We start from the raw sequence: 23,893 nt of genomic DNA, 5'->3' as shown, positions 1-23,893 counted from the left end.
TTCTGATTGCTCACCACCTGATTGAAAATAGCATAGGAGCTTACATAGAATGGATAGTTAATGAACTAATAATGACTGCTAATAAAATTTAATATAAGGACACATATTTGGTAATGCTTTCGCAAATGCAATAACCCACAAGACAAATAAACCTTGCATATCCTTAGAGTCTTTTATTTTTCTCATAATGGGTAAGTCTTGCTGAGTATAATCGAGTAATCAGGGTTTTATTCTCCCCTGTTGTAGGTGACCGGAGGAAATATAGAGCTGATTTTTTTTGTGTGGAAACCTCCTGGTGGGTTCAGAGAGAATTTCTTTCACGCTACGATCGTAGTGTTTATTTATATCCCTCACTAAAAATTTTTATAAGAAAAGATATAAAATCTGCTAGCATCTCTTGTATAAAAATGTCCACTATATTAATGCTCCATCATGTCATTAAATAAATCTTTACTTCCTCTATAACTCTAATAATATTGTTATATTCCGCTGATATAATCAATTGAGGTAATATTCTGTTACTGTAACAAAGTGATATAAGAAATGACTTAAGAATGTTGTAAGCTTTATTCTCTCATTTATGATTCTGATGAAAAATATGGATTTTTGAGTTCTCCCTTGGGGTGTGCTCGACAGAACTGTATAGTTTAATGTTCTCTCTTGGGTACTTAGTGTGTAATGGAAGACAAGTATTCTTGGGAGACATTAGATGAGACGGTTCTGCTACAACATACGTCTAGAATAGATGAAATATTTTGAACAACACATCTGAAACACTTGCAACATGTGCAACATCTCTGATCTAGTCTTACAATATCCATATGAAACAACTGCAACGTACCATTGAAACGGCTTAAATAATTAAAACATATACTTACAACATTCACTTTTATCGTAACATTTTCTTGCTGAGGTCATGCGTCACCATGGAAAGTGGGGAACGGTGGCGGTGGCACCTCAGCAGCACCCTGCTGCGCATGGGGAACGGGACACGGTGCGCAGCAGTTGGGGGAGGGAGCGCGGCAGGGGACGGAGCACGGTACGGCGACAACTGGGAGGGGGGTGGGAGCACAGCACTCGATGGGAAAGCCGTGCGGCACGAGATGGGATGCACTGCTGTAAAGACGGCAGCAGCCGAGCAACGAGCACGCGCAGCGACGTCCGCTGCTAAGCATTATCGAAAGAGAATCGACGAGAGAACCCTGGATATTGCCTCTGTTACTGCGCGCGCCGCGCGCACCGACTCCACGCCCGTTCCGGCTTCAGAGAAAGAAAACCGATCCGGGTGGCGAGGGGACGCCGCCCGCCGCCCCCTCGTGAAACGGCAGGTCTCCCGACTCCCCAGGCCGCGCGGCGCGTCCGGGCATGGGTTTTTTCTAGGCGCATCCATGATCCATCTATCCTGGCACCTGGCAGGAAGCGCGGCGAGCAGCGCCGCAGCCGATGAGGCGCCGAAAAAATATCGCCCGGACAGCGACGCGACGCGGATCCGTGGACGATCCCGCGGCCCGGGTTTCACATGCCCTTGCCCTGGCTGGCAGCGGCAGGCCGCGCCGCCCCTTCCCGCCCGCGCCGGCCACGTTCCCGCCGCGCCTGGCGCGAAGCCGGGACAGGTAGTCCACGCGTGGTCCACACGAACACTGGCGGAAAATTTTAGGCTGGTCCCGTCGTCGCACATGATTTTTCTGGGGCGCCGCGCGCGCCGTGCTGCGCTGCGATCGTATCGCGGGCGGTCGCTGTCGTCGGATCCCTGCAACGATTCGTCCGGGTCCGCTACGGATCCCATTCTTATCATCCTCCTCTTTCCGTGCACCACCCCCTCCCTTATCGGCGGCGCGTCGTCGGGGTTAGGTTGTATACGAGGACCGCGAGCGCAGCGTGCCTTTTGGGTGATGGCTTCGCGGTCGCGCCTTCAAGAGTCGTTTTCTTTGGGTGGATAGGAAAAAAACGGGGGTGTGGTGTGGTAGCCGTTCCATTCCACGTTCTACGCACGAGCTAGATTGGTTCCGTTGTCGACGCGTTTCAGCGTTTCAAGTTTGAACGCACACGACAACAAGGCCCACTGAACGACATAGCGAGTGAGAAAAAAAGAGAGAGAAAAGATTCACCTTTTTTTTTGTGAAGGAGAAATGATTCAACTGGCTGTCCTGGGGTCGCAGTCTCGGCGCACAACAGATAGAACCAACCGGAAGAGTCGCCGTACTACTCGACGAGCTCGATATCAGACGTGTTTGATTGGTTCGGAAAGAAGAATGGATAATAAAAAGCTCCGTTCGCGTGCCTTTAAATCCGGTTTTGATCTAGGCTCTGTTCGGCTTGCCGCATATTCGGTTTGTTCGGCTTCTTTTTTCAGCCAGAACAGTATTTTTCTCTAACAACAATTCAGCCGGAACAGTGTTTTTAGTCAGTTTCAGCCAAGTTTCAGACCAGCGAACGGGGCCCTACTTCTTTTTTCATCCAAAATAGTATTTTTTTTCTCATAAATTCCTCCAAATTCATCCAGATTCCTTCGAGCGAACCGGGCCAAAGGCCTAAAAACCTTCCAACAGGCCAAGTCATGTTGCGTTCGACTGAGGCAGGTGGACCATCACCATACCCGGAACGACTATTGAAGCAATTATGAGCTTGTCCACCACTAGAAGCTTGAACGAGTCCAGAGCTTGGATAAGGATTAAGAGCACCACGATCGGAAGCACGGATATATTCTTAGCAGCCACCCCCTTGACCAGAAAAGGCACCGGCAATATATTTTGTTAAGACGAAAGCACATAACTTAGAGTTGGAGCACCGAGATTTGTTTACATAGACGAGAAAAGGAAGGGACTGAATTATGGAAACCACGTCGGGAAACACCGTTCGCAGCGTCGCGGCAAGCGGCCGGCCAGCACACATGCGGACACGAGGTGCTGTCGCCGCCGGTTTTGTTGGTCCGCCCGACCTGTGGCCTGTCCCCGGAAACGCTGCTCCTGCCATGTGTCCACTCACATCTTGTTCACACTCGTACTACTACTTATTAAAAATTATTAATTATCTGGTGTTTGCTTTGTTGGCAGAATACTGTACGTGTGGGGAGGTGTTTGTGTTTGTTCAGTGAACATGCGCCTGGCTCGTAGCTGGATCGCTCGACAGGTGTCCAGTTTTGCGTCGCTCATCATCAGGCTAGGTCCAAGTTCCTGGTGGTGCCGCTCTAACGCTGGTCAACAGTTCAGGTCTTAGTTTCGTCAAAAAAAAAAAAAGTTCAGGTCTTAAACAACGCTAACACAAAAGTGCAGGCGGCTGAAACACAAAAACAATGCCTTGATACTCTAGCGGCGGGGGGAGAAAAGCAACATTATCAAGTGCACTTTCATGGAAAATACGTAACGTTGCCAACACTAGTGAGTGCATAATTTGTAGGTGAGGTGAGCTACGACTTAAATTTTGAGCCAGGCATACATAATCATGTTACTTTTCACTTTTTACTCCCTTGCAGTGGAAGCCAAGGAAGGAATGAGCAACATATATAGTGCAAAAACAGATGCGATGCGGAAAACCATACACGTGTTTACTCACCAACTTTGATAGGGTCCATGCATGGATTCCACTTCTGCTCTTGTATGTGTATTGCCCGAGGCGGTATTGCGAAGGGCAATCAAAATGGTCCAGGACCACGAGAGTAAAAATGACACTTGCAAGCTAAGACTCCGCTGTGGCTTACGTAAATTTGCAGCCAACTCACTGCAGGCAGGGCTTCTGTTCCAAAATACAGTAGGAAACAGGAAAAGAGTATTCTGGCGATAAGCAGGGACTGTGGGATCAACCGGGTAGGATTACTATAAGCCTTTAACTAATCCCAAACTCCGCCATCCCAGGATGTTTGTGGGGTACAAGTAAAACCATCACAATTCAAAATTTCCTCGAACGCCACGATAAGCAAAAGTGGTTTGGTTTCGTGAAAAATCTGCATACTCCGTCCGACACCACTTAAGCCTGCGTGCGACCAAGACAATCGAAAAAAGGATGAGGATAACCCAACAACAGCGCGCCGCGTGTCCCTCGGCTCCCACATAAACAAGCGACACACGATGAGGCGTCATCTCCGCCCCAACATCCACGGCCCACACGTCACGCCCGACCTGCCAAAGAGATACGCGAACAATCCTGGTCACATTCATTCAGCAAACTGAGAAGAGATAAGATCAGATCAGGCGGGCACCGGCTGCAGAATCTGGGCAAAGGCATGTGCGAGTGGCCAACAGACACTTTCACACTCTTTTATACGTATATATTCACCGTGTTCTGCTCATCTACTTTTCATCCAACTTGTTTCTTTCTCACATAAACACTATTGAAACGGGACAGATGCACAGACCATGACGATGGGGTCTATGTCAGTGTCCTAGAAAAACCTAGCAATTAGGCCGTGTTGGCACACAGCAATGCAAGATGGTGATGTCACCGATGCAGCAAGTTGAGCGCATTATACTAGTCAGAGCGCACCACGCCGTGTTTGAATTTTTTTGGGAGAAGGCAAGCTCCTAGCATTATCCCATTCCAGCTAGAGCTGTGTCTGTGTGTATATATACCCCCTTCCCTCGCCCCGGCCCTGGCAATGGTCGTGAAAGAAAGGAAAGCAAGAGGAGCCGAGGAAGAATATACCCATCATCATTCATCCACACACCCCACACACATACCTTGTTCTCCGCCGTTTCTTGCTTGGCCTCCAGAAATCTCCTCGGAGCTGCGAGCATGGGCGGGTTCAGCGGCGCTACAGGTCTCGCGGTGTACCGCGAAGAAGATGATGAGGAGCTGTTCGAGACATCGTCTTCCATCTCCGGCGACTCCGACGACGAGGACCAGTTCTCAGAAGGAGAAGAGGGCGCCGGAGCTCTGGAGCACCAGTTCACGCAGCAGCCGGTGCGGAGATTGAATTCTGACAGCCTCTATGATCTGTCGTCTATGATGGCACAACTCCCTGTCAAGTAAGTCATCCAACTTTTCTTTTTGTTTTAACATGTATATAATCAAGCGGCATGTTCGCTGGTTGGTTTCTGGGCTGGTTTGGACTGGTCGGTGCTGATTTGTTGTAAGAGAAAAATACTGTTGGCTGACTGGTTTAAGCTGGCTCGCGAACAGGCTGAAAATCTGCAAGCATCATTCAAGGGAAAAATTCTCAACTCGTTTTGTCCTCTGCAGGAAAGGGCTATCGAAATACTATGACGGCAAGTCTCAATCGTTCGCGTGTATGTCTGAAGTGAGGTGCCTGGAAGATCTGCGCAAGAAAGAGACACCCTACAAGAAGATGAAGCCATCCAGGAGTTATGTAGCGTTAGACGAAGAGCAGGACTGTCATATGCCGGGTCCTAACAGCAGGGCACCCGGAAGTTCCTGCGCAAACCTGGTGGCTCGGAACAACAACAAAAACATGCTCTACAGACCTCCCACAATCCCTGTAAACAAAAGTGGATACCATCAGTAGGCTCTAGGACATGACTGTGTTTCTATCCAGGGTTTCAACCTCTGTTCCTTTTTTTTCCTTTCATTTTAGAGGGATTTTGTTGACAGGCGTATTGGCCTGTCTCAGATGTTCTAGGTTTCCTTCTCTGCCCTCAATAGAGTATCTCCTACCCTGATCATGAGACATTGATTCGTGTAAATAGCAGTGACACTGTAGCAACATCACAAGATCGGCTCCGTTCTCTTCGCTAAAAAAACAAGCCGAAACACTAATCCAGCTGTTTTGTTGTGAGAGAAAAACATTGTTCTGGCTAAAAAAAACAAGCTTGTGAGAGAAAAACATTATTCTGGCTAAAAAAAACAAGCTAAAAAAGATGGATTATAAGAGAAGCGAACAGAACCATCGTAGCTTGCTATTTTGTGAACGGAGTAAGAAGAGACAGATTGAGTCAAAAGGAACGCCTACATACAAATTTGAATGCTTGTTTAGTTTCTAAAAACTTTCTTAAAAAGTGTTACAGTAGCCATCATATCGAATCTTGTGATACGTGCATGAGCATTAAATGTAGACGAAAAAAAAACTAATTACACAGTTTGGTTGGAAATTGCGAGACGAACATTTTGAGTCTAATTAGTCCATGATTAAATAATAATTGCCAGATAAAAACGAAAGTGCTACGATAACCGAATTCCCAAAATTCGCGAACTAAACACGGACTGAGAGAAATAATAATTCGATTACATATCCCAATTATAAGAGTATGTAGAGCTGGATTTTCAGTGCCAGCCAACAACAAAAAAAAATCTTACAGGCTAACAATTCAAAATTTCTAACCCTAGAGTGAGGTCGCACTCCTCTGTAATTCTTCGAACGGTGTACTTGGAACCACTTGACTTCTGTGTTGAATACAGGGAAAAATGGGGAATCAAAAGAGCAGATATGAATCCAGTCCAAAATGATTCAGTGCTGTTAGAAGGCATATTCATAAATAGCCTGTGCAACTCCATCTTCATCATTAGTGGCGCCAATTACATTTGCCACTGCTTTAGTCTTATCAGATCCATTTGCAAGAGCAACACCAAACGAAGCTAGTTGCAGCATTTCAATGTCATTTTCTCCATCACCAATTGCCATTACCTTGCACAGCAGAAATTGATTTTAGAACTTTGCAACTTATTAGTTAACACACAATGACAATTACATTGCAGCTGATCTAAGTCAAATAGGTTGAAATAGTACTAGTGCTTGCTCAAGGGGCTGCTATCCATGCCAGATTTTGTTTTATTATGTTGTTTTGTACTGTAAAACTATTGAAGTCATAAAAACAGAAGAGGTTTCGCAAACTATACACAATGATACCTCTTCTGTTTTTATGATATTTATCAAAAAAAAACTATACACAATGATAAGTACCCAAAGAAATGGTCTTGAGAACAACTGCAGTGATTAGTCTTGTGTTCCGTTTGAGTAAGTACCTCATCCTAAGCTCAAAATATTTCGATCCATCATGAATCCATGCTGTGGTTTTGGTAGGATAACACAATTCCTTTTTTTAGTAACATGTGCTTATGACAAATGAGTTAGTGATGGGACCAGGACCAACTGCATCCTCAGACCAAACATGTAGACTAGGTTCAGAGCTATAGATTAGAAAGATCCATTTATCTTCCCATTCCTCAAACCAAACACACAACTCCTCAAGATCAATTAGCATAACACACTATTAACATCAGAAGCATTATCACAGCTGCTTCACTGGTATCTAAACATTTATCATGATTCATGAACAAACACTTGAATGACCAGGAGTCGAATGCAAAACTCCATGGTCAGAAATGTTGGAATGGAAGGTAAATAATGTGGATTGCAGAAATCAGGTACCACCATAATTCTTGTCCTGCAATCATTTGTCACAGCGGTTTAGAGCTAACACTGATCTCGTTGATCTGGAATAATGTTTTTAGTATCTTATTTTTACTGATTTTTTCTGCAGCTACTTCAACGTTCTACCACAGCTAAGGCTAGCAAGTTTTGATTGGTGCAATGCAAATATATTAGCTGGGGACTAGATTGGTTGTACCTCATTTGGACTAATGGAAAGGTGGTTCAACAGAATCTTCACACCATTGCCTTTCGAAGTTGCAGGTGGTACAAGTTCAAGCATATCAGGTTGTGCCTGAACAACATGGGCCCTTCCCTCTATCGCCTTTGCCCAGTACGGTCTCAATGCAGACGAAATTCCCTCAGGAGTTTCAAGGAACAATACTTTCTGAATATGAAAAATATGGGAATGTTAAGCTGCAACTTGTCTTAGCATAAGAAAGTGCAATTGATCCAATGATGTTCCATAAAATTGTACCTATCTTGTATACAAAATCGAAAATTCAATCAAAATCGGCATTTTTTAATTTTTTTTATAACAGAAATTGGTCTTTGTTGTGAAGGTAACCCTACACCTCCTCCATGCATCTGTAAGAAACCTTGTTTATGTTTATATCAACTAAATAAATAACCTTAGAAACTTGCTACTTGAGCATGGATTTTCAAGTAACAAAATACCTACAGACAGATGTTCTGATGCTAATATAGTTTTCAAGGGAGGGAACACTAAAATTATTCGTGCATTTGCTGAATAAACTATTCAGAAAGTTCATTTGATACTTAAATAATAAACATACTTACCTGTATCTCAGCTGTTTCTAAAAGCTCATCAATAGACGGCACTATTTTAGCCTGCAAAAGAAATTCCAACTACATTCAGAATGGACAGGAATACGATACCCAAAGAGTGATTAAGAACAAACTGCCAACCCACATCATAACTTTGGTTCATGGTATATGTAATGGAGAGAATTGACCAAAGCGTGGTCAAACATAGAATAACAATGATCCTGACTAAATGCTACTAATGGTATCTTGTTCTCCAAAGAATATAAGAGTGCCTGCATGAATGCCAATGATATCATATTCATATAAGAATAGTTATATGTTGCCTAACACACTAAAGAAAACAGTGGTAATATGTCACTAATCAGTAAGGAGTAACACAAGTTTCTAGATAGATACAGGAGCACCAAGCAAGATAGATACAGGAGCACCAAGCAAGCAGCGTAGACAATGAAGAGTGATTAGTTTATTCGGATAAAAAATTCTGCAAGTTCTTTCTCTTGAGCATTCAGGTATTATCTCAGACATATGAGTGTTGTTATTCAGCTATAAGTTAGCTACAGTCCTCCATTCTAAATTATAGTCTGCTTTGGCCTTGTCCTAAGTCAAAATTCTCTAACTCTGACCAAGTTCAAATAAATGGACTTTTGAAAATATATTTCATGTCGAATTTAATGAAACAAATTTGACATTGCAGATGTTGGTGCATTTTTTTATAAACTTGGTCAAAGTTAAAGAAGTTTGACTTAGAACAAAACCAAATGATCGATAATTTGGAACAGAGAGGAAGCTCAGTTGGCCAAGGGTGTGGATGCATACCCAGACCACTCAGGTTCAAGTCCACATCGAGGCGAATTTGGGTGCCTATTTTCTTAACGAAATACCACCTAGTTCCTCCCAGGTTGGTCTAGTTTTTTTTTGGGGTCGAGGTCGTGTTTTGTTCTAGAAAAGGTGCATATTATTTTTAGTTCTTGGTGTGAGTGGAGTGGTTGTAAGGGCTGTTCCCCTTTTCTTCTTAATAATGATACGCGGCTCTCCTACATGTTCGAGAAAAAAATGGAACAGAGGGGCGGGGGTAGCATATAAGACATTATACCAGTGTGCAAGAAAAAACATGAAAATTATGTACCATCAATTATGGTTGCTGTGATGCATGAATGCAATCTGTTTATGTGCAGACATATTTGCTAATTATAGTATGACTGTTGATATGGATCCAAAGAAGATATCCACAAGACCACAACTAAATATAGAGAAAATAAGTGCATTTCAAAAGCCACAAGATTTTGAACAGAGCAGGGCCCTTCTATCTATACTGCGACTTATGTCCACATTTTTTTCTCAAACAAAAACAGTTGCTTACCTCTCTACATACTTCTTGGTCCAAATTTCTTTTATAAAGCTGTCTTCCTTCCAAACCATAAACCAGCAGACCCTACAAGTGGAAGTATGCACTCGATGAGAGTGGGGATAATGATCACAAGGAAAGTCAATGATGCGTAATTTATGTGATGCGATAAGAATACAACAATATTCTTCAAAATAATTAATAATAATAGAAATATAGAACAATAAACTACATTGACATACATAATTGGGGGGACATCAACTATCAAATATAGCAGGACACTGGATGAAGAGTAGAAGCACTAAGCACCATGGAATTACAAACATAAGTTTTGTGTGTCCAATGCCATCCGTGTATCATCTCAGCCAGCTAATAGGGACCCAAGTGGACTGTGTGGAGTCGTGTGGAGATGAATTAGTCCCAAACTGGAAGTTTTAAGTATACAGATTATAGATAGACAATAGAAACCTTCACCTATGATTGAGGGTGACCATGACTATTTTAGTTAGAAAGGTCTCTCAACCTTTTCTTTCCCCAAAATTTTTTCCCAATTCTGGTGAATTCTGCAAGTACACAGAAAATGCATAGAGTACAAAAACAAACACGACAATCTGTCCTATTGGGTTTATCACCCCAGATGTAGTTAGGGTCCTAATAAGGACATGTTGTAAGTAATACAAGGTTTTCAGTAAACTGAATGTATTGATAATGATCAGGATGTTTAGAGGTGCAGCACTTTCATTACTCAAGACAAACTAATGACTAAAATGACTGCACTTTCCAATAAATGTACTTCATAACAACCTGAAGGAATACACCAGGTGATGATTCTGAAACAATGCCAGTTCTTCCAGATAAGTCCACCATACTAAGAGCATCAATTACAGCAGGACGTGCCTGATTTCAGAATGAGCATGGAAGCAAAATAATCATCAGCGGTACTGAAAAAATCTATTTCTCCAAAAAAAAAGACAACCAAGGCAAATAATTTCCATTCAAACTTGATACAAATTATGTTCAAGGAAAAAAAGCTTAACAAATTAGGTGATTGGCCGTAAGACTAGAGAGGCGGAGAGAGATTGAGGTCTGAATGTTGCCTCCAGCTCGTCCAACCAATTTGCTACTGTTGACTGATGGCACTGTGGTCACCTGGATCGGCACAAAATATTGGTGCACCCACACAAGACGAAAAAAAAAATCGGCACACGGCTAAACTTAGATGACCAAATCCTCTGCCAATGCTTGGCCCAACACATTGGCCGGATAAGTGCATGATAGCTTCCAAACACGCCTAGAATCCTGTATCATATTATGAGTTTCTGACAAGGCTATTGACATAGGCTACCTCATACTCTAGAGGATGGCCAACATACTAATGCAGGAGTGCGGGACTAGTAAAGAATATCTGGAGCTTGATGAGCTGCTAAAAAACTCAACAATCATTTTGGTACACAGATGATCTTTTGCAAAAAGAAGTAGGGTATTCCTTGGAATACCCAAAAACCAAGCTGCCTCCACCCACGGGTGATGCTTGATGCCCTAGTGTGAGTGGTCCCAGGTCAGATCATTCCTTTGGTTTTAGGTGATTATCGCTTAAGATGTTTTTTGCAATCTCCTCTTACCTCCTAGGTAGGTAAGGGGGTAGCCTTGTACAGGACCGTTTTTTCTTCTCTCTATAGTATATAAAGATATGCAACTCTCCTGCCTGTTCCAAAAAAAAAAATGACACACCTAATCAAACTTAAGCCTCGTTTGGTTCCGCTTTGGACGGCTCCGGCTCCGCATGCACGCATACTGTGCTGCACTGGGCGTTCCTGTGGAACATTGTAGCGGGCAGTGTAGCATCTTCGTCTCCGGCAAAATAGAACTGGGACAGGGAGGAGACGGAGGAGCCAGTGCTGGGGGGCTCTGGCGGCTCCACCACAGTAGCGCGACAGTGCTGTGCAGTGCCTGCTACGATGACTCTTGATACACTAGGCTTAGTAGGGTACAGTGCCCGCTACAGTGCTCCTGAAGAGTTACGATGACCACCTTTGGCATCTTGATACACTAGGCTTAGTAGGCTACATCAAGGTCATCCAAAGGTTTCAATTAAAATAATTAAAAAATCATATAGGACCTCTGCTCTTCAAATAGATTAGTTGAACAAGAGCAAAGAATGTATAATACCTTTCCAGTGGCAATAACTATGTTTACTCCTCTTGACCTGGCTTCTCTTAGAGCTTCTGCATTCCTTGCTGTAACTTGACTTTTACTGTTGAGCAGCGTGCCTTGTTCAAAGGAAAAAACAATAATAGTGAAAACTATAGCACATCTAGACTGTAAAGACGTGCAAAGAGCAAAGGATATACCATCCATATCACAAAAAATATATTTGAATTTTGGTTTGTAAAATCTTAGGCTGCCAGCTTTCTTCAGACCATTTGTCACTTGCCCTGTAAACATTCTTAGACACCAAGAGCTCGATTAGATCATGAGTGTGGTGGGCATTTCTATAACATATTAACTTATAAATTTCATTAAGAATATACCATCCAATGAATCTGTTTGAGGCTTGCTTGAATCCAGAGCACTCTTAGCTAGACCTTTTCCTTTCCACCTTAGACTTTTTAAAATGAGCTGCTCCTCCTTCTCCAATTCTGCTGCAGCCTCATTGCTCGACTCGTGATGAAAACCAAGAAGATGCAATATGCCACGAACCTAATAGAGTAAACAAGTAATGTGTAGAATAATATCTGAAGCGGTTGTTGTAAGAGTCGATGCAGTTATGCAGTTTGGAATTGTGCACACAAATTGAGGTAGATGGTATGCTTGCAATACCTTACTAGATTGATTATGGTGCATTTAAGTAGAGGTAAAACAGGAAATGTGAAATGAAAAGGTGCCTAGATGGACTTATTTTGGAATCGAAGGGAATGATCTGTGAGTTGAAGGGCTTGGGATGTCCATAATGAATACACAAACTATAATCAATTTCAAAGGAACTGTGAGGAATTCAGGGAAGAAAAGTAAAAGAACCATACCACTAGAACCCGCACTTCATCAAGAAGTGTAACACCTTTCTCCTCAGCTTGCCTTGCAGTTGCCTCAACAGATATTACTATATCACCTAACATTAGCTGCATTAAAAAGATATTCAGAGAAGGAGAAGAAAATAAGATGCATGGGTAAAGCTAAGAGCATAACAACATTAAAAAAAGTATTCCTACTTACAATGGGAACATCAAGATCTGGAATGTACTGGGACATCGAGAGCATATCAGTAGTGCAGTCCTCGCCTCTCCATTCTTTGTTAAGATCTTGGATGAAGTTACCATTGCATAGCAATACAGAAACCTCAACCTTATCATACTTCCCAACATCACTTATCGATGTATCTCGGGTGCTGTAGCTGGAATCCAGAAGTCCATCAAGTGCAATCTTCATTGCCATTGGGACATTTAACTTTAGGATTTCTACAATGTTCTGCACGTGCATATGACAGAAAATTTACAAACATATATGAACAACTCATCAGTCTGAGAGAAATAGGCTAAAGCCTAATCACAACAGAACACAAAAACAATATGTACACACATAAATAGCTAAATTTAGGTAACCAATAGGCACCCAACTACCCACTACCCAAACAAAAGCCAGAATCACACATCAGTTACAGGTATACTTAGGTATGACCTACATTTTCCCAGGCTACTCGTGTCTTGGCCAAAGAAAATTCTACCAAGACTGCTGTTAGAAGCACATTCTTCCATTTAATGTAAAGGTATCTTTTTGGGATGTGCATTACCAGAAACCCATGTTAAAACTTAACAAAAACTGCAACAAACATACAAACATATCTAACAATCAATTGCCATTCACCATGAGGAAACAATCAGCTCAAAAGCCAGATAATACCGGAAGTCCACAATACCTAAACATAAATAGGTCAAATAGCTTGAGTAACCAGAATGCATCAACTACACAAATCTGAGCCATTATTACAAGCCAAATACAGTTCTTTTTTTTCCCCTTAGAAAGAACCTACATTGTCCTAGACAACATATTACTGGTGAAAGAGATCACTACTAAAACATGTGCTGAGAGACCTGAAACATGTACGTCCTTACTGAATAGGTACTTCTCGGGATGTGCCACTCCAATCATTCATATTGAGTACATCGAGACATAACCAGTTCAAAATGGCAAAACATGGTCTCTAATCAGCCAGTTACTACATAAATGAACAGCTGCATTGATCAAAACAAAAGACAAGTCTAAATTGTTCTGCAATATCAGGACAAAACATGGTGCAACATAATGGTGCACCAAATATAAACAGTTGCAGGATTCTCATCGGCATTTCCAATTAACACTTCTAAAGTAGCAGGAATAATAAGAATACAGAGAAGTTCCATAAAGGGTGATGTGTACCAGCACTTCTGGGTCGTCGGGCATGTCCTCCTCGACGCCGATGCGAGCGATGAGCTCGATCTCGCTCTCCTTCGGCGGGGGTGGGGGCGGGGGCGGGGGTGCGACCTGAGGCTGCGACCGCTTCGCCGACACCTGTCCGCGCCGTCCCTTGCGGAACCCGCGGATTCCAGCGAGGAACCCCGCGAACGGCGGCGCCGCCGCTATCGAGGGCTCAGGGGTGACCGTGTGCCCGCGCCAGGAGAGCAGCGAGGCCGCGAGTGCAGCCCCGGCAGCGGGGGGCAGGGGCGGCGCCGTGGCGGCGGAACGCAGCAGCGCCGCGCCGGGGAAGGGCGGCGGTAGCGGGAGGTGGAGGGACGAGCGCGACGCGAACGGGAGCGCGCGTGACACGATCCGTGCCATGGCCGTGCCCCCAGTCGTGTGGCGGCGGGAGAGAGGGAGGAGGTTGGAAGAGGGTTTTGGCTGGTTTGTTTGGCTGGTCCGATTTTGATTCGTACGGAACATGTTTCCTCGGACCAGTGTTTTGCTCGCACACCTTCGCCTCTCTGAATTATGAAATGGGATCTTCAGTTCACTAGCTTGGGCGTTTGGAGTACATGTATTCCAGTTTCAGTTGGGGATTGCGTCTTTGGGCGCGTTTAGTTCCGAAAATTTTTGGCTTTTGGCTACTGTAGCATTTTCGTTTGTATTTGACAAAAATTGTTCAATTATGGACTATTTAGGCTTAAAAGATTCGTCTCGCCAATTACAGATAAACTGTGCAATTAGTTATTCTTTTTACCTACATTTAATGCTCTATGTATGTACCGCAAGATTTGATATGATGGAAAATCTTGAAAATTTTTGGTTTTTGGGTAGGACTAAACAGGGCCTTTGTTCTGCTCGCGTGCTCGCTTCGTCGTCTGGAAATTCCATGGAATATGTCCCCAGAAAGTGAACAAATGGGAAATCAGCCAAGAAACGAGGATGACAGATTCACAGTACACCACCACCCACATCAACCAGTACGAGAATAACGTCAGCAAAGTCCGAGGCCACGTTTAGTTGGCGGCGGAATCGACATTTGCACAGTGTTTAATGTGACGGCAAACACTGTAGTGATTTCGTTTGTATGTGTAAATTATTGTTCAAACATTGACTAATTAAGCTTAAAAGATTCGCCTCGCAAAGTTCAACTAATCTGTGCAATTAATTTTTTATTTCATCTACATTTAGTACTCTATACATATACCGCAAGTTTGATGTGATGGGAAATCTTCTTTTTTGTATAGTGTCAAAGTTGGGAGTTTGGTGGAAACTTAACATGGCCCGAATGCAAATTCACGACAAGTTCATGTACAGACAGAAGGAATTAAGTTGCAGGTAGTACAAATTTGTCAATAATCAATCAAATTGAGGTCGATGCCGCCACGTTGGCTGAAAGGACCTGTTTTTATTCCAAGTAAACAATGATGCAAACTGCAATGAATCACATGCTTTTGAGAAAAAACAAGGATATTTGACGCGTTCACAGCTCTACACTCTAATCTAAAAACTAAACAAGTAAACAACCCCTCTGGCTATGCACACAACTTTCTTCCCGATGGCACTGCCATGTCTATAAAACTCAGGCTTCTACAAATCCTATTTGGATGATTGCCTATCTAGAGATACACTCTTGATTCAACATGGAAAACTGGAGAAAGACACTACCGCACTAGCAAGCGCGAACCTCAGTGAACCGGCTTGAAGCTGGTTCACAATTGCTGTTGTTAAGTTTCAGGGAGCCAAAGAGGCAGGATAATCTCCTCATGATGGGCCTGCGAGTGGCTACTACCAACGACACGGCATCTTTCCTAGTACCAATATAAGTATCATAGCCCTCAAGATCTGCTTCTGTTATGAGGACTGCATCGGTGCACCCAGTGGGGCTGGCTGGCTTAGATAGCATAATTTGAGATAGTGGTAAGCCACTATCTTCGCAGTCAAACTCCATCACGTGGTAATCATCATTTTCTGTGTTCGTACGGCGAGCTTCAATGGCTTCTAGGAAATAGCCCAGGTTTGTACTCCGTACCGGAAGTTGTCCAGTGGTGAGAGTTCCAAATGAGCTAATAGCCTGCAAAATTGTGTGAATTGTCATAAAGTGTCTTAACACCAGTAGTATTGTACTAATAACTTAGAATGCAATCACAAAAGACTCCATACATGCCACTGCGATGGTGCCAAAAGCACTCTAGGCCTAATGGATCGGACATGATCCAAAGCTGCTTCAGGGGTCATGTTCCTGTATTTAATCTGCAACACAAGAATTATCAGGAAATTAAACAGGAGCATGCATACTGAGTCCAAATACAAATGTAGTTCATCCTACCAAGTAGCACAATACAATAGTGGTGCTTCGTCCTCTTCCAGCTTTACAATGAACATACGTAGTACCGCCTTGTAATGCATTCCCTGAAAAGAAGGCAGCTATATATTGAATCTACCAATTTGAGAGTGTGTATTCAAAATTTCAAAGAGTAACAAAAAGTTTTATTTGCTGGTTGCATAAATCCTAGTTTCTGGCAATGTATAACTGATTAAAAAATCACATAGCACTAATTGTATAATTGATTTTGGGTTGAATGCTTGAATAGCCTATCATTTTGTGTCATTTTCATTTTTCTAATACATGTACATAGTATATACTACATATGCATAACCTTTTGGCAAAAATACCTATGAATTTGGCTGGGCATGCCCTGTCATAGATTGCTGTTTGACACAAATCAAGAATTTAGATTATAGACATGCTTTGATGGGCTATAATTCTAGTTTGTTTGTTTGAATGACAGACAGACATTGTGTAACGGCTAGGCTCATTTCAATGTTTTTCGATAGCAAATCTACAATAATTTCACATAATTGGACGTGATATACAATGACATCTAACAGAACCTTAATCCGGAGGTTGGGGATGGACTGTGCAATAAAAGATAGTGCTGCAGCTTCTTTGTAACCATACCTACCACTGCAGAATCTAATTGGCAATACATACCTAACGACATAAACAATAGTTGACCAGTGATCAAAATAATAACCCGCTTTCCTTTTCTGAGCTAACTGCTACTGCTTTGCTTCCCTAAGTTTGAGCCAACCACCACTAACTCTCCTACCTATGATTCGACGGTTACTCTTTGGAAGAAAAAAAAATCCATAACAAAAAGGTGCCACGGATGCAAGGAAAATAAAATAATAGAAACTGATCAGAGCTGGGGTTATGTTTCAGAAAAAAAAAGTATGAATTTGCTATCGTGTATTTTTTTTGTCCATAAAAATAAGCAAGGAAGGGCAAGAACTTACGGTGGATGAAATCTATGGCTTGAGAAATATCCTCGAGTGAAGGTGCAAAGAGGTAATCTCTTGTTGGAATTACCAGGTGCTCAATCTCATTCGCCTAGGAAAAGAAAGCATGTGTTGTTATTTGTACATGTTTTCACATTGCATATGCACAACAGTTCAATTGAGTCCCCTGAACTCTGAACTAACATACATGCAAAAGGATAGACTTGGCCAGTGCTGAAGATGGCAACTCTATCAAATTTTATAAACACAAATGGAGTCACATAACTAGCATAAGATGGAACAGTTACCTGGTATAAAGATGTTGGGACAAGAGTTTCATAAGGTTCATTCAACGTTACAACCCCTTGAACTCCAAGCTGCTTCAACCGTGGAACATCACTTGGAAAAGGAACAGCACCAAGCAAAATAAACTGGATGGAGATCGGAAAAAAGATTAGGCAGAGGCATTTCAGAGTGCACATTCTTCTGATACATAATTAGAAATTTAGAATACTAGGTTCTGTGAAGACCGAAGAAAAATGAAACAATTAATAACACCAGTGAAGGACTCAAGGTTTGCTACTCCTGTGAAGGCAGGGCTCTGGGGACCTAGCCCCTGGGCATGTGAATATTCATCCTCGATGCCAAATGATATACCAAAATACTAAAGGACGAGCTGCCGCAAACATGGGCACGTTGACTGGTAAGAACCCACAATCTTTTCACAACTGGGTTAAAATTGGAACGTGTGACAAAAGCAAGCACGAGAACAATCACTGCTCACAAGGGAGCAATGAGGTGATATATTTCCTCACTGCTGAGTAGAAGTCACTCTTAAGCACAAACGAGCTTTGTCGGGCGATATATTTCCCTGCTGCTGAGTAAAAGTCACTCTTAAGCACAAACGAGGTTAACAAAGCAAAGTCAATCCCTGCGTAGAACTCAAATTTAGGGCCACTAGCAGGTGCATAACTTCAGATGAAAAAAAACTGATAAAACACCCAACTATCCGAGCATCACAAATCCAACATTAACAGTACTGATCTCAGCCACAGGAATAAGTCAATAAATAACCACATCACAACCACTTGCGAGCAAATTAAATCAAAACGTATAATATATACCATCCAGAAAACTACTAACCACACAATCCACGCAGAACAAAGCAAGGAAGGGCCAGTACCTGGTCGACGCGATCCCACCACCGGAAGTCCGCCTCGAACCGGTTGCGCAGGACGTTGTAGAGCAGCGTCGGGTAGAACAGCACCCTCGCGCCGGCGCCGACGAGCGCGCGCTTCGCCTTAAGCCGTACGAGCTCGCCGCCACCGCTCGCCTGAACCTCCTCCTCCTGCTGCTCCTGCTGCCACGCCAGGCCCGCGTCACCGTCTCCCAACTCGCAGATCCTCATTTCCCACCACCACAACAGCTCGCGAGTCCTCGCGCTGCCGAGACGCCTCCAGCGTCCTCCTCCTCCGCTTCCGCAGCGAGCAGATCCGTGGAGGAACGGAAGAGGAGGGGAATCGGTGGATCGAGACAGTGGGTGGTAGCCTATCCTTGCTCGCGACCGTGGCCTGGGGACGCGAGAAATGGGACGAGTGATTTTTGTCTAAAACCCCACAGCAGCAGAATGCGGAAACAGGTGGCACGGAGTGCTGAATCGGAAGGAAGCAGAGCTGGCTCGCTGGTTTTTGTTGGTGGAGTTATTGGTGGCGGAAACGTGGGTGCGTTTCCTTCTCAGATACCCGGGCATTTGCAGTTTTGCATAACCGCTCCCCTTTTTCTTGTTGGGTGGGGTAGGTGCAACAACAATTTCCCAATGTTTCTTTCGTGGTCCAGCGCCGATACGAAACTTATATGGGCATCCAAAATCAAAATGGTAGCAAAAGATTTAAAATTAGTCTCTAATAGAGTATTTATACGGGAGACCTATTTTATGTTGTCTGAGAGACACAACCCAAATATGAACATCCTCTCTCTTGAAAACCTATTTGTAGAAAGGATTCTCTTTTAGGTCTTGATGTTGAAGAAGATGCCGAATATGTATTGAACATTTTGTCTGTAGCGCTACTCAAATGACAAATGGGTCTTGTATTTTAGATGTTATTGTTGGAGATGGTAGCAGAAACAGTTGTAGCTGGCTAGCTGCTACAGGAAAAAAACGCAGGCTACACCTAATCATAGAGCTTGCGGCCTTCGCTAACATTGTTCGGCTAGTATATAAGTCGGTTGGTTTCAGCTGATTCAATAATATTCTATGAGAGAGAATAAACTGAAATAGACATACTCGGTTGAAAAGTAGTTCTAGCGAACAGGCCTGACTTAGAAGCGTGCCCAAAACACAATTTTGGACTATAGGGGGGTTATGGGCAGAAAAGTGCCTAATTAACAATCGCACGCGTCAATCACTTTCCGAGGGCATAATTGTGAAACCTCCCGTTTATTGCCAAACCAAACACTTCGGATCGGGGTCTTGTTTAGATCACCTTCAAATTTCAAGTTTTTTTATTTTTTTTATCACATCAATTTTTAGACGCATATATGAAACATTAAATGTAGATAAAAAAAATAACTAATTACATAGTTTAGTTGTAAATTACGAGACGAATCTTTTAAGCCTAGTTAATCTATGATCAAATAAAATTTGTCAAATATAAATAAAACGTACTACAGTGTTTAGATTGTAAAAATTTACAATCTAAGCGAGGCCCGGATATCCATCGCGCCCTCAGACCTCAGGTCACTCCGGTCCAATCAGCGCCGTATATTCAGCATCCAATGAGCCGACCTCCCGGACCGACCGCAGGACAGACCAGCGCCGTCGAATCTGGATCGGTGGATCCGACGGCGCCAAATGGCATGCCCACGCCCCATCGGTCTGACGTCTGTTCGTTTCTCTTATCGGCCGAAAAAATAGTATTTTTCTACTCAGCGCGGTTTTAGTCGGCTGAATTTTAGAATTTAGGTGCAGCACTTTGTTTTTATTTGATAATTTGTGTTTAATCATGGACTAATTAGGTTCAAAACGTTCGTCTCGCAATTTCTAACCAAACTGTACCATTAGTTTTTTTTCATTTATATTTAATGCTCTATACACGTATCGGAAGATGCAATGTGATACTGTAGTACTTTTTAAGAAAACTTTTTTTTTAACTAAACAAGGGTTCAATAAATTAGCGAACAGTGGGGGCAAGCCCGCGCCGCGGATTCGAGTTCGAGCCCCCGGCTGCGCGCGTGATTGGACCGCGGCGCCCAGCGGCCGAGCGGCGTCACGCGGGACGTACGCGCACGACCTGCCTGCCGCCCCACGTGGAACCACCACCCTTTCCTGGCGATGCAGGGCAATGCTCCCGGCGGGCCCCGATGGGCGGTCTCGGTTGGACGCATCCCGTTGGTGGATAGGAGTGGAACAGTGGGCTGAGCCCACCGCGGCTGAGAGCCTCGGGAGTGATAATGGTTTGGTGGGCCTGCCGAGAAGTGGAGTGAGCTTGCGCACGGTTTTTGACTCGGGTGCCGCCACTGGTGCTCGCTGCTCGGAGTCTGGGAGTGACGGCAGTGCGCGAGTTTACTGAAAAAACGTCTCCTATTTTTTTAGTCAATAAATAATATTTTTTTTATAATAAATTAATTAATAATATTTTTAGTCATGACTTATCAGTCGAATAAACCAGAAAAAACAGATAAAATCCACGTAAAAAAGCAGATAGTAACTTTTGTTGTAGTCTCGAAAGGAAGGGAGTATAGAGAAAAACAGAGCGTGCACTGTCTGGGTCTGGGTGCGTCAGATGACGCCATGTCCTGTACACGTTTTTTGATATGCATGAATCTAATGCGGCACTCAGATGATTAGACTATAATTAGAGCAGTGCTTACACTGTTACACAGGTACTCGGATGATTAGAGTAGTCTGTTCACCGAAATATTCTGTAGACGCCATTGGCTGGTGCTTGGTTTATTCTGCACGGGGGCATCTCCAACAGGCGTACGTGGCGTGATCGCAGTTTTGGAAGGGAACCAAAGTCTTCGCTTAATTTATTAGCGTACCGTTTCAGCAAAATAATAATATTTTTTTTCTCATAATAAATCAACATTAGCATTAGCACCCGTCGTTTTTTCGGTCAGCACCAAAAGCTATCCGGGTGAACGCCCACCTCTGATCAGATTTGGCACGGGGCTGTTCGGCTGGTACACTCGACACCGTAGCACGGCTCATTTTAGATAATTTAATAATATTTTGTGAGAAAAAAATAAGCTAAAATAAACTGCAACAATTCGAGAACAGATCAGCCGAACACCCCCACCCAGCGATCTTTTTCCTCGCTGAGAGCGGAGTGGACGTTGGAGTGCGAAGCAGATCATGCATCGCCTTCGCGCGTCACGCTCACTGCATTGCCAGCGTCACACGTGACGATTTCAGGTCCGTATGATTTTTCTTAACTGAGGCCCTATTTAGATCATCTCCAAATTCCAAGTTTTTTCACTTTCTCCCTATCACATTAATTTTTGGACGCATGCATAGAGCATTAAATATAGGTAAAAAAATAACTAATTGTACAGTTTGGTTGTAAATCACGAGACGGATCGTTTGAGCTTAGTTAGTCCATGATCGGACAAAGTTTGTCAAATACAAACGAAACGTGCTACAGTATCCAGATTGCAAAAATTTGCAATCTAAACAAGGCCTGAGGGCGCGTTTAGTTCCCAAATTTTTTTTGGTTTGGCTACTGTAGTACTTCGTTTGTATTTGGCAATTAGTATCTAATTATGAAAGGTTCGAAAGTTTCGTCTCGCGATTTCTCACCTAACTGTGTAATTAGTTTTTTTCGTCTACATTTAGTACTACATGCATGTGCTGCAAGATTCGATGTGACATTTTAGGGTGAAAAATTTTAGAATCTAAACAAGGCCTGATTAGTGAGGTCTTGCTTGCCTTTTTTTTTTACTCTGGCTCTTCCGCACCGGCAGCTATAAGAACAGTGTTCACAGAGCCTATGTACGAGGTATCCTTTTCTTCTCTCACGAAATGCAGTGCGAATCTATGACCTGTTTGAGTGCACCTCAACTAAAATTTAGCTAGCTAATTGCTAGAGCTAAAATTTAGCCAGCTAGAAGTGTTTAGATGCTCTAGCTAATTGAAAACCTTAACCATGCCATCCCTCGTTAATTTCATTAGTTAGCTAACTAAACTTTAGCTGGGTAGTTCAGTCATTAAGGTCTTTTAACTGATTTTAGCTAGGTTGAAACAGTTAATGTGATTATGTACATTTTAGTCTCCAGCTAAAATTTAGCTAGGTTTAGCTGTAGACGGTTTGAATGCACCACAGCTAAAATTAATCAGTTAAAATTTAGCTAGTACATCCAAACAGGGTGCTTAAAGGAACCACGTCTTATGCATAGCTCCAGTCCCAGCTCCTCTGATACTATAAACAGAGAGCAAATTCTGCCAAGGTCTAAGAATGGATTGGCATATATGATGCTTGGTGCATGGAGCTTGCGAACCAATATATGGTCAGCATACCTATAGTAGCGCAGCTACAAGGAAAACTAGTTTAGTGACATATCAAATGTCAGCAATTGAAAATAGAATATAGCTATACTTCTATCCTGCTTGTCAAGTCTAATTTGGAAGCAAAGGAAGAGCTACATATAGGGATGGAAAACCCTTCATAAAAAACTAAATAATTATTAAAATTATTTCTCTATGGATTTTCACCCTGAAAAAAGCCAGGGATCCTAAAGGGGAGTTTCAAAAGGGACGTTATTTCACAATTTGAATCTAATTTCTGGTGGTTATAAAGTATCACTGCAGGCGGGGAGTGAGTGGCCACGGCTCGTGGCAGTTACAGTACAGAAAATGCCGAAGGCAAACAGACATAGCTGAGCCAGAAGCAAAAGAAAGAAAAAAAAATGCCATTTCGCCGCGTATTTGTAGTAGAAGTGTTTGATGGATGGCCCATGATACTGCGTGCTTTGAGAACTGACGTGGCGTTTTCAAGAATGCGGACGCCCTCACGCACGCTATATTGGACGGCACTTTCATATATATCGTTTATATACACATATATATAGGTTTCGTTCGGCTTACTCCATATTCAATTTATTCGGCTTTTTTTCAATTGAAATAGTATTTTTCTCTCACCACAATTTAACCAGAACAGTGTTTTTTTAGCTAGTTTGAGCCAAGATTTCAGTAAACCGAACGAGGGCATAAAATAAAACACGAAACCACGTGTTCCTCTAGTCGTGTGTCCTGCCAACCACTGGTGGACGGATATTGCTTAATGCTTATCGCATCTCTATCTCCATTCTCCAACTTTTCCCTTCCGGCGTGTACTCCATCGAGGCCTTCTCCGTAAAGCTCAAGCAAACGTGGTCCACGAGCGACGAGCGTGGAACTCGCTGACTATAATGTAAAGGTCCCGTTTGTTTGGAGGAATTTTAGAAGAATTTGAAGAAATTTAAAGAAATTTGTGAGAGAAAAACACTGTTCCAGATAAAACAAAGAAGCGGATCAAGCCGGGTTTAAGAACATGCGAACGAGGCCAAAATACGGAGTAATAAAGAAACCGAAGCAACGATGAATAGCCTTGTTTTCTAGAATTAAGCAAACTAGGCAGACCGAAGACGACGTGCACTCCGCTACACGCGCGTAGTGGGGGAAAGAAAAAGTTGAACAACATGAAACAGCTGTCGAAGCCCATAGGATAAAAAAGGGTAAACAATGGTTC

The 23,893-nt window shown here is 43.0% G+C and overlaps 3 protein-coding genes across 6 annotated transcripts; 1 reads left to right on the top strand and 2 right to left on the bottom strand.

Moving 5' to 3' along the window:
* The first annotated feature begins 4,576 nt into the window (after positions 1 to 4,576).
* LOC136452938 (protein OXIDATIVE STRESS 3-like) lies at positions 4,577 to 5,654 on the top strand. Of its 2 annotated transcripts, XM_066453510.1 has the most exons (3): positions 4,594 to 4,629; positions 4,665 to 4,961; positions 5,176 to 5,654. In XM_066453510.1, the coding sequence occupies exons 2-3, from the start codon at positions 4,729 to 4,731 to the stop codon at positions 5,456 to 5,458; spliced, it is 516 nt and encodes a 171-aa protein (XP_066309607.1). In that variant the 5' UTR covers positions 4,594 to 4,629; positions 4,665 to 4,728; the 3' UTR covers positions 5,459 to 5,654. The 2 variants fall into 2 exon arrangements, with proteins under 2 accessions (XP_066309608.1, XP_066309607.1); XM_066453511.1 differs by having other exon boundaries at positions 4,577 to 4,961.
* A 502-nt stretch (positions 5,655 to 6,156) lies between these two features.
* On the bottom strand, positions 6,157 to 15,012 carry LOC136450428 (endoribonuclease YBEY, chloroplastic-like). Of its 2 annotated transcripts, XM_066450858.1 has the most exons (13): positions 14,734 to 15,011; positions 13,866 to 14,488; positions 12,666 to 12,917; positions 12,476 to 12,571; positions 11,984 to 12,152; positions 11,804 to 11,887; positions 11,622 to 11,722; positions 10,257 to 10,349; positions 9,468 to 9,539; positions 8,262 to 8,379; positions 8,120 to 8,172; positions 7,518 to 7,706; positions 6,157 to 6,574 (listed from the first exon to the last, which is right to left on the bottom strand). In XM_066450858.1, the coding sequence occupies exons 2-13, from the start codon at positions 14,364 to 14,366 to the stop codon at positions 6,407 to 6,409; spliced, it is 1,896 nt and encodes a 631-aa protein (XP_066306955.1). In that variant the 5' UTR covers positions 14,367 to 14,488; positions 14,734 to 15,011; the 3' UTR covers positions 6,157 to 6,406. The 2 variants fall into 2 exon arrangements, with proteins under 2 accessions (XP_066306955.1, XP_066306956.1); XM_066450859.1 differs by lacking the exon at positions 8,262 to 8,379 and having other exon boundaries at positions 8,120 to 8,170; positions 14,734 to 15,012.
* A 230-nt stretch (positions 15,013 to 15,242) lies between these two features.
* On the bottom strand, positions 15,243 to 18,872 carry LOC136452937 (phosphatidylglycerophosphate phosphatase PTPMT2-like). Of its 2 annotated transcripts, none has more exons than XM_066453508.1 (6): positions 18,352 to 18,872; positions 17,477 to 17,599; positions 17,187 to 17,280; positions 16,216 to 16,313; positions 16,050 to 16,139; positions 15,243 to 15,960 (listed from the first exon to the last, which is right to left on the bottom strand). In XM_066453508.1, the coding sequence occupies exons 1-6, from the start codon at positions 18,574 to 18,576 to the stop codon at positions 15,559 to 15,561; spliced, it is 1,032 nt and encodes a 343-aa protein (XP_066309605.1). In that variant the 5' UTR covers positions 18,577 to 18,872; the 3' UTR covers positions 15,243 to 15,558. The 2 variants fall into 2 exon arrangements, with proteins under 2 accessions (XP_066309605.1, XP_066309606.1); XM_066453509.1 differs by having other exon boundaries at positions 16,216 to 16,298; positions 18,352 to 18,864.
* Between the last annotated feature and the right edge of the window lie 5,021 nt (positions 18,873 to 23,893).

Source organism: Miscanthus floridulus, chromosome 5 (assembly GCF_019320115.1).
Source record: "Miscanthus floridulus cultivar M001 chromosome 5, ASM1932011v1, whole genome shotgun sequence".
Classification (NCBI taxonomy): Eukaryota; Viridiplantae; Streptophyta; class Magnoliopsida; order Poales; family Poaceae; genus Miscanthus; species Miscanthus floridulus.
Note: the sequence above shows the minus strand (reverse complement) of the source record. Positions and strands in the feature narration are given on the sequence as shown.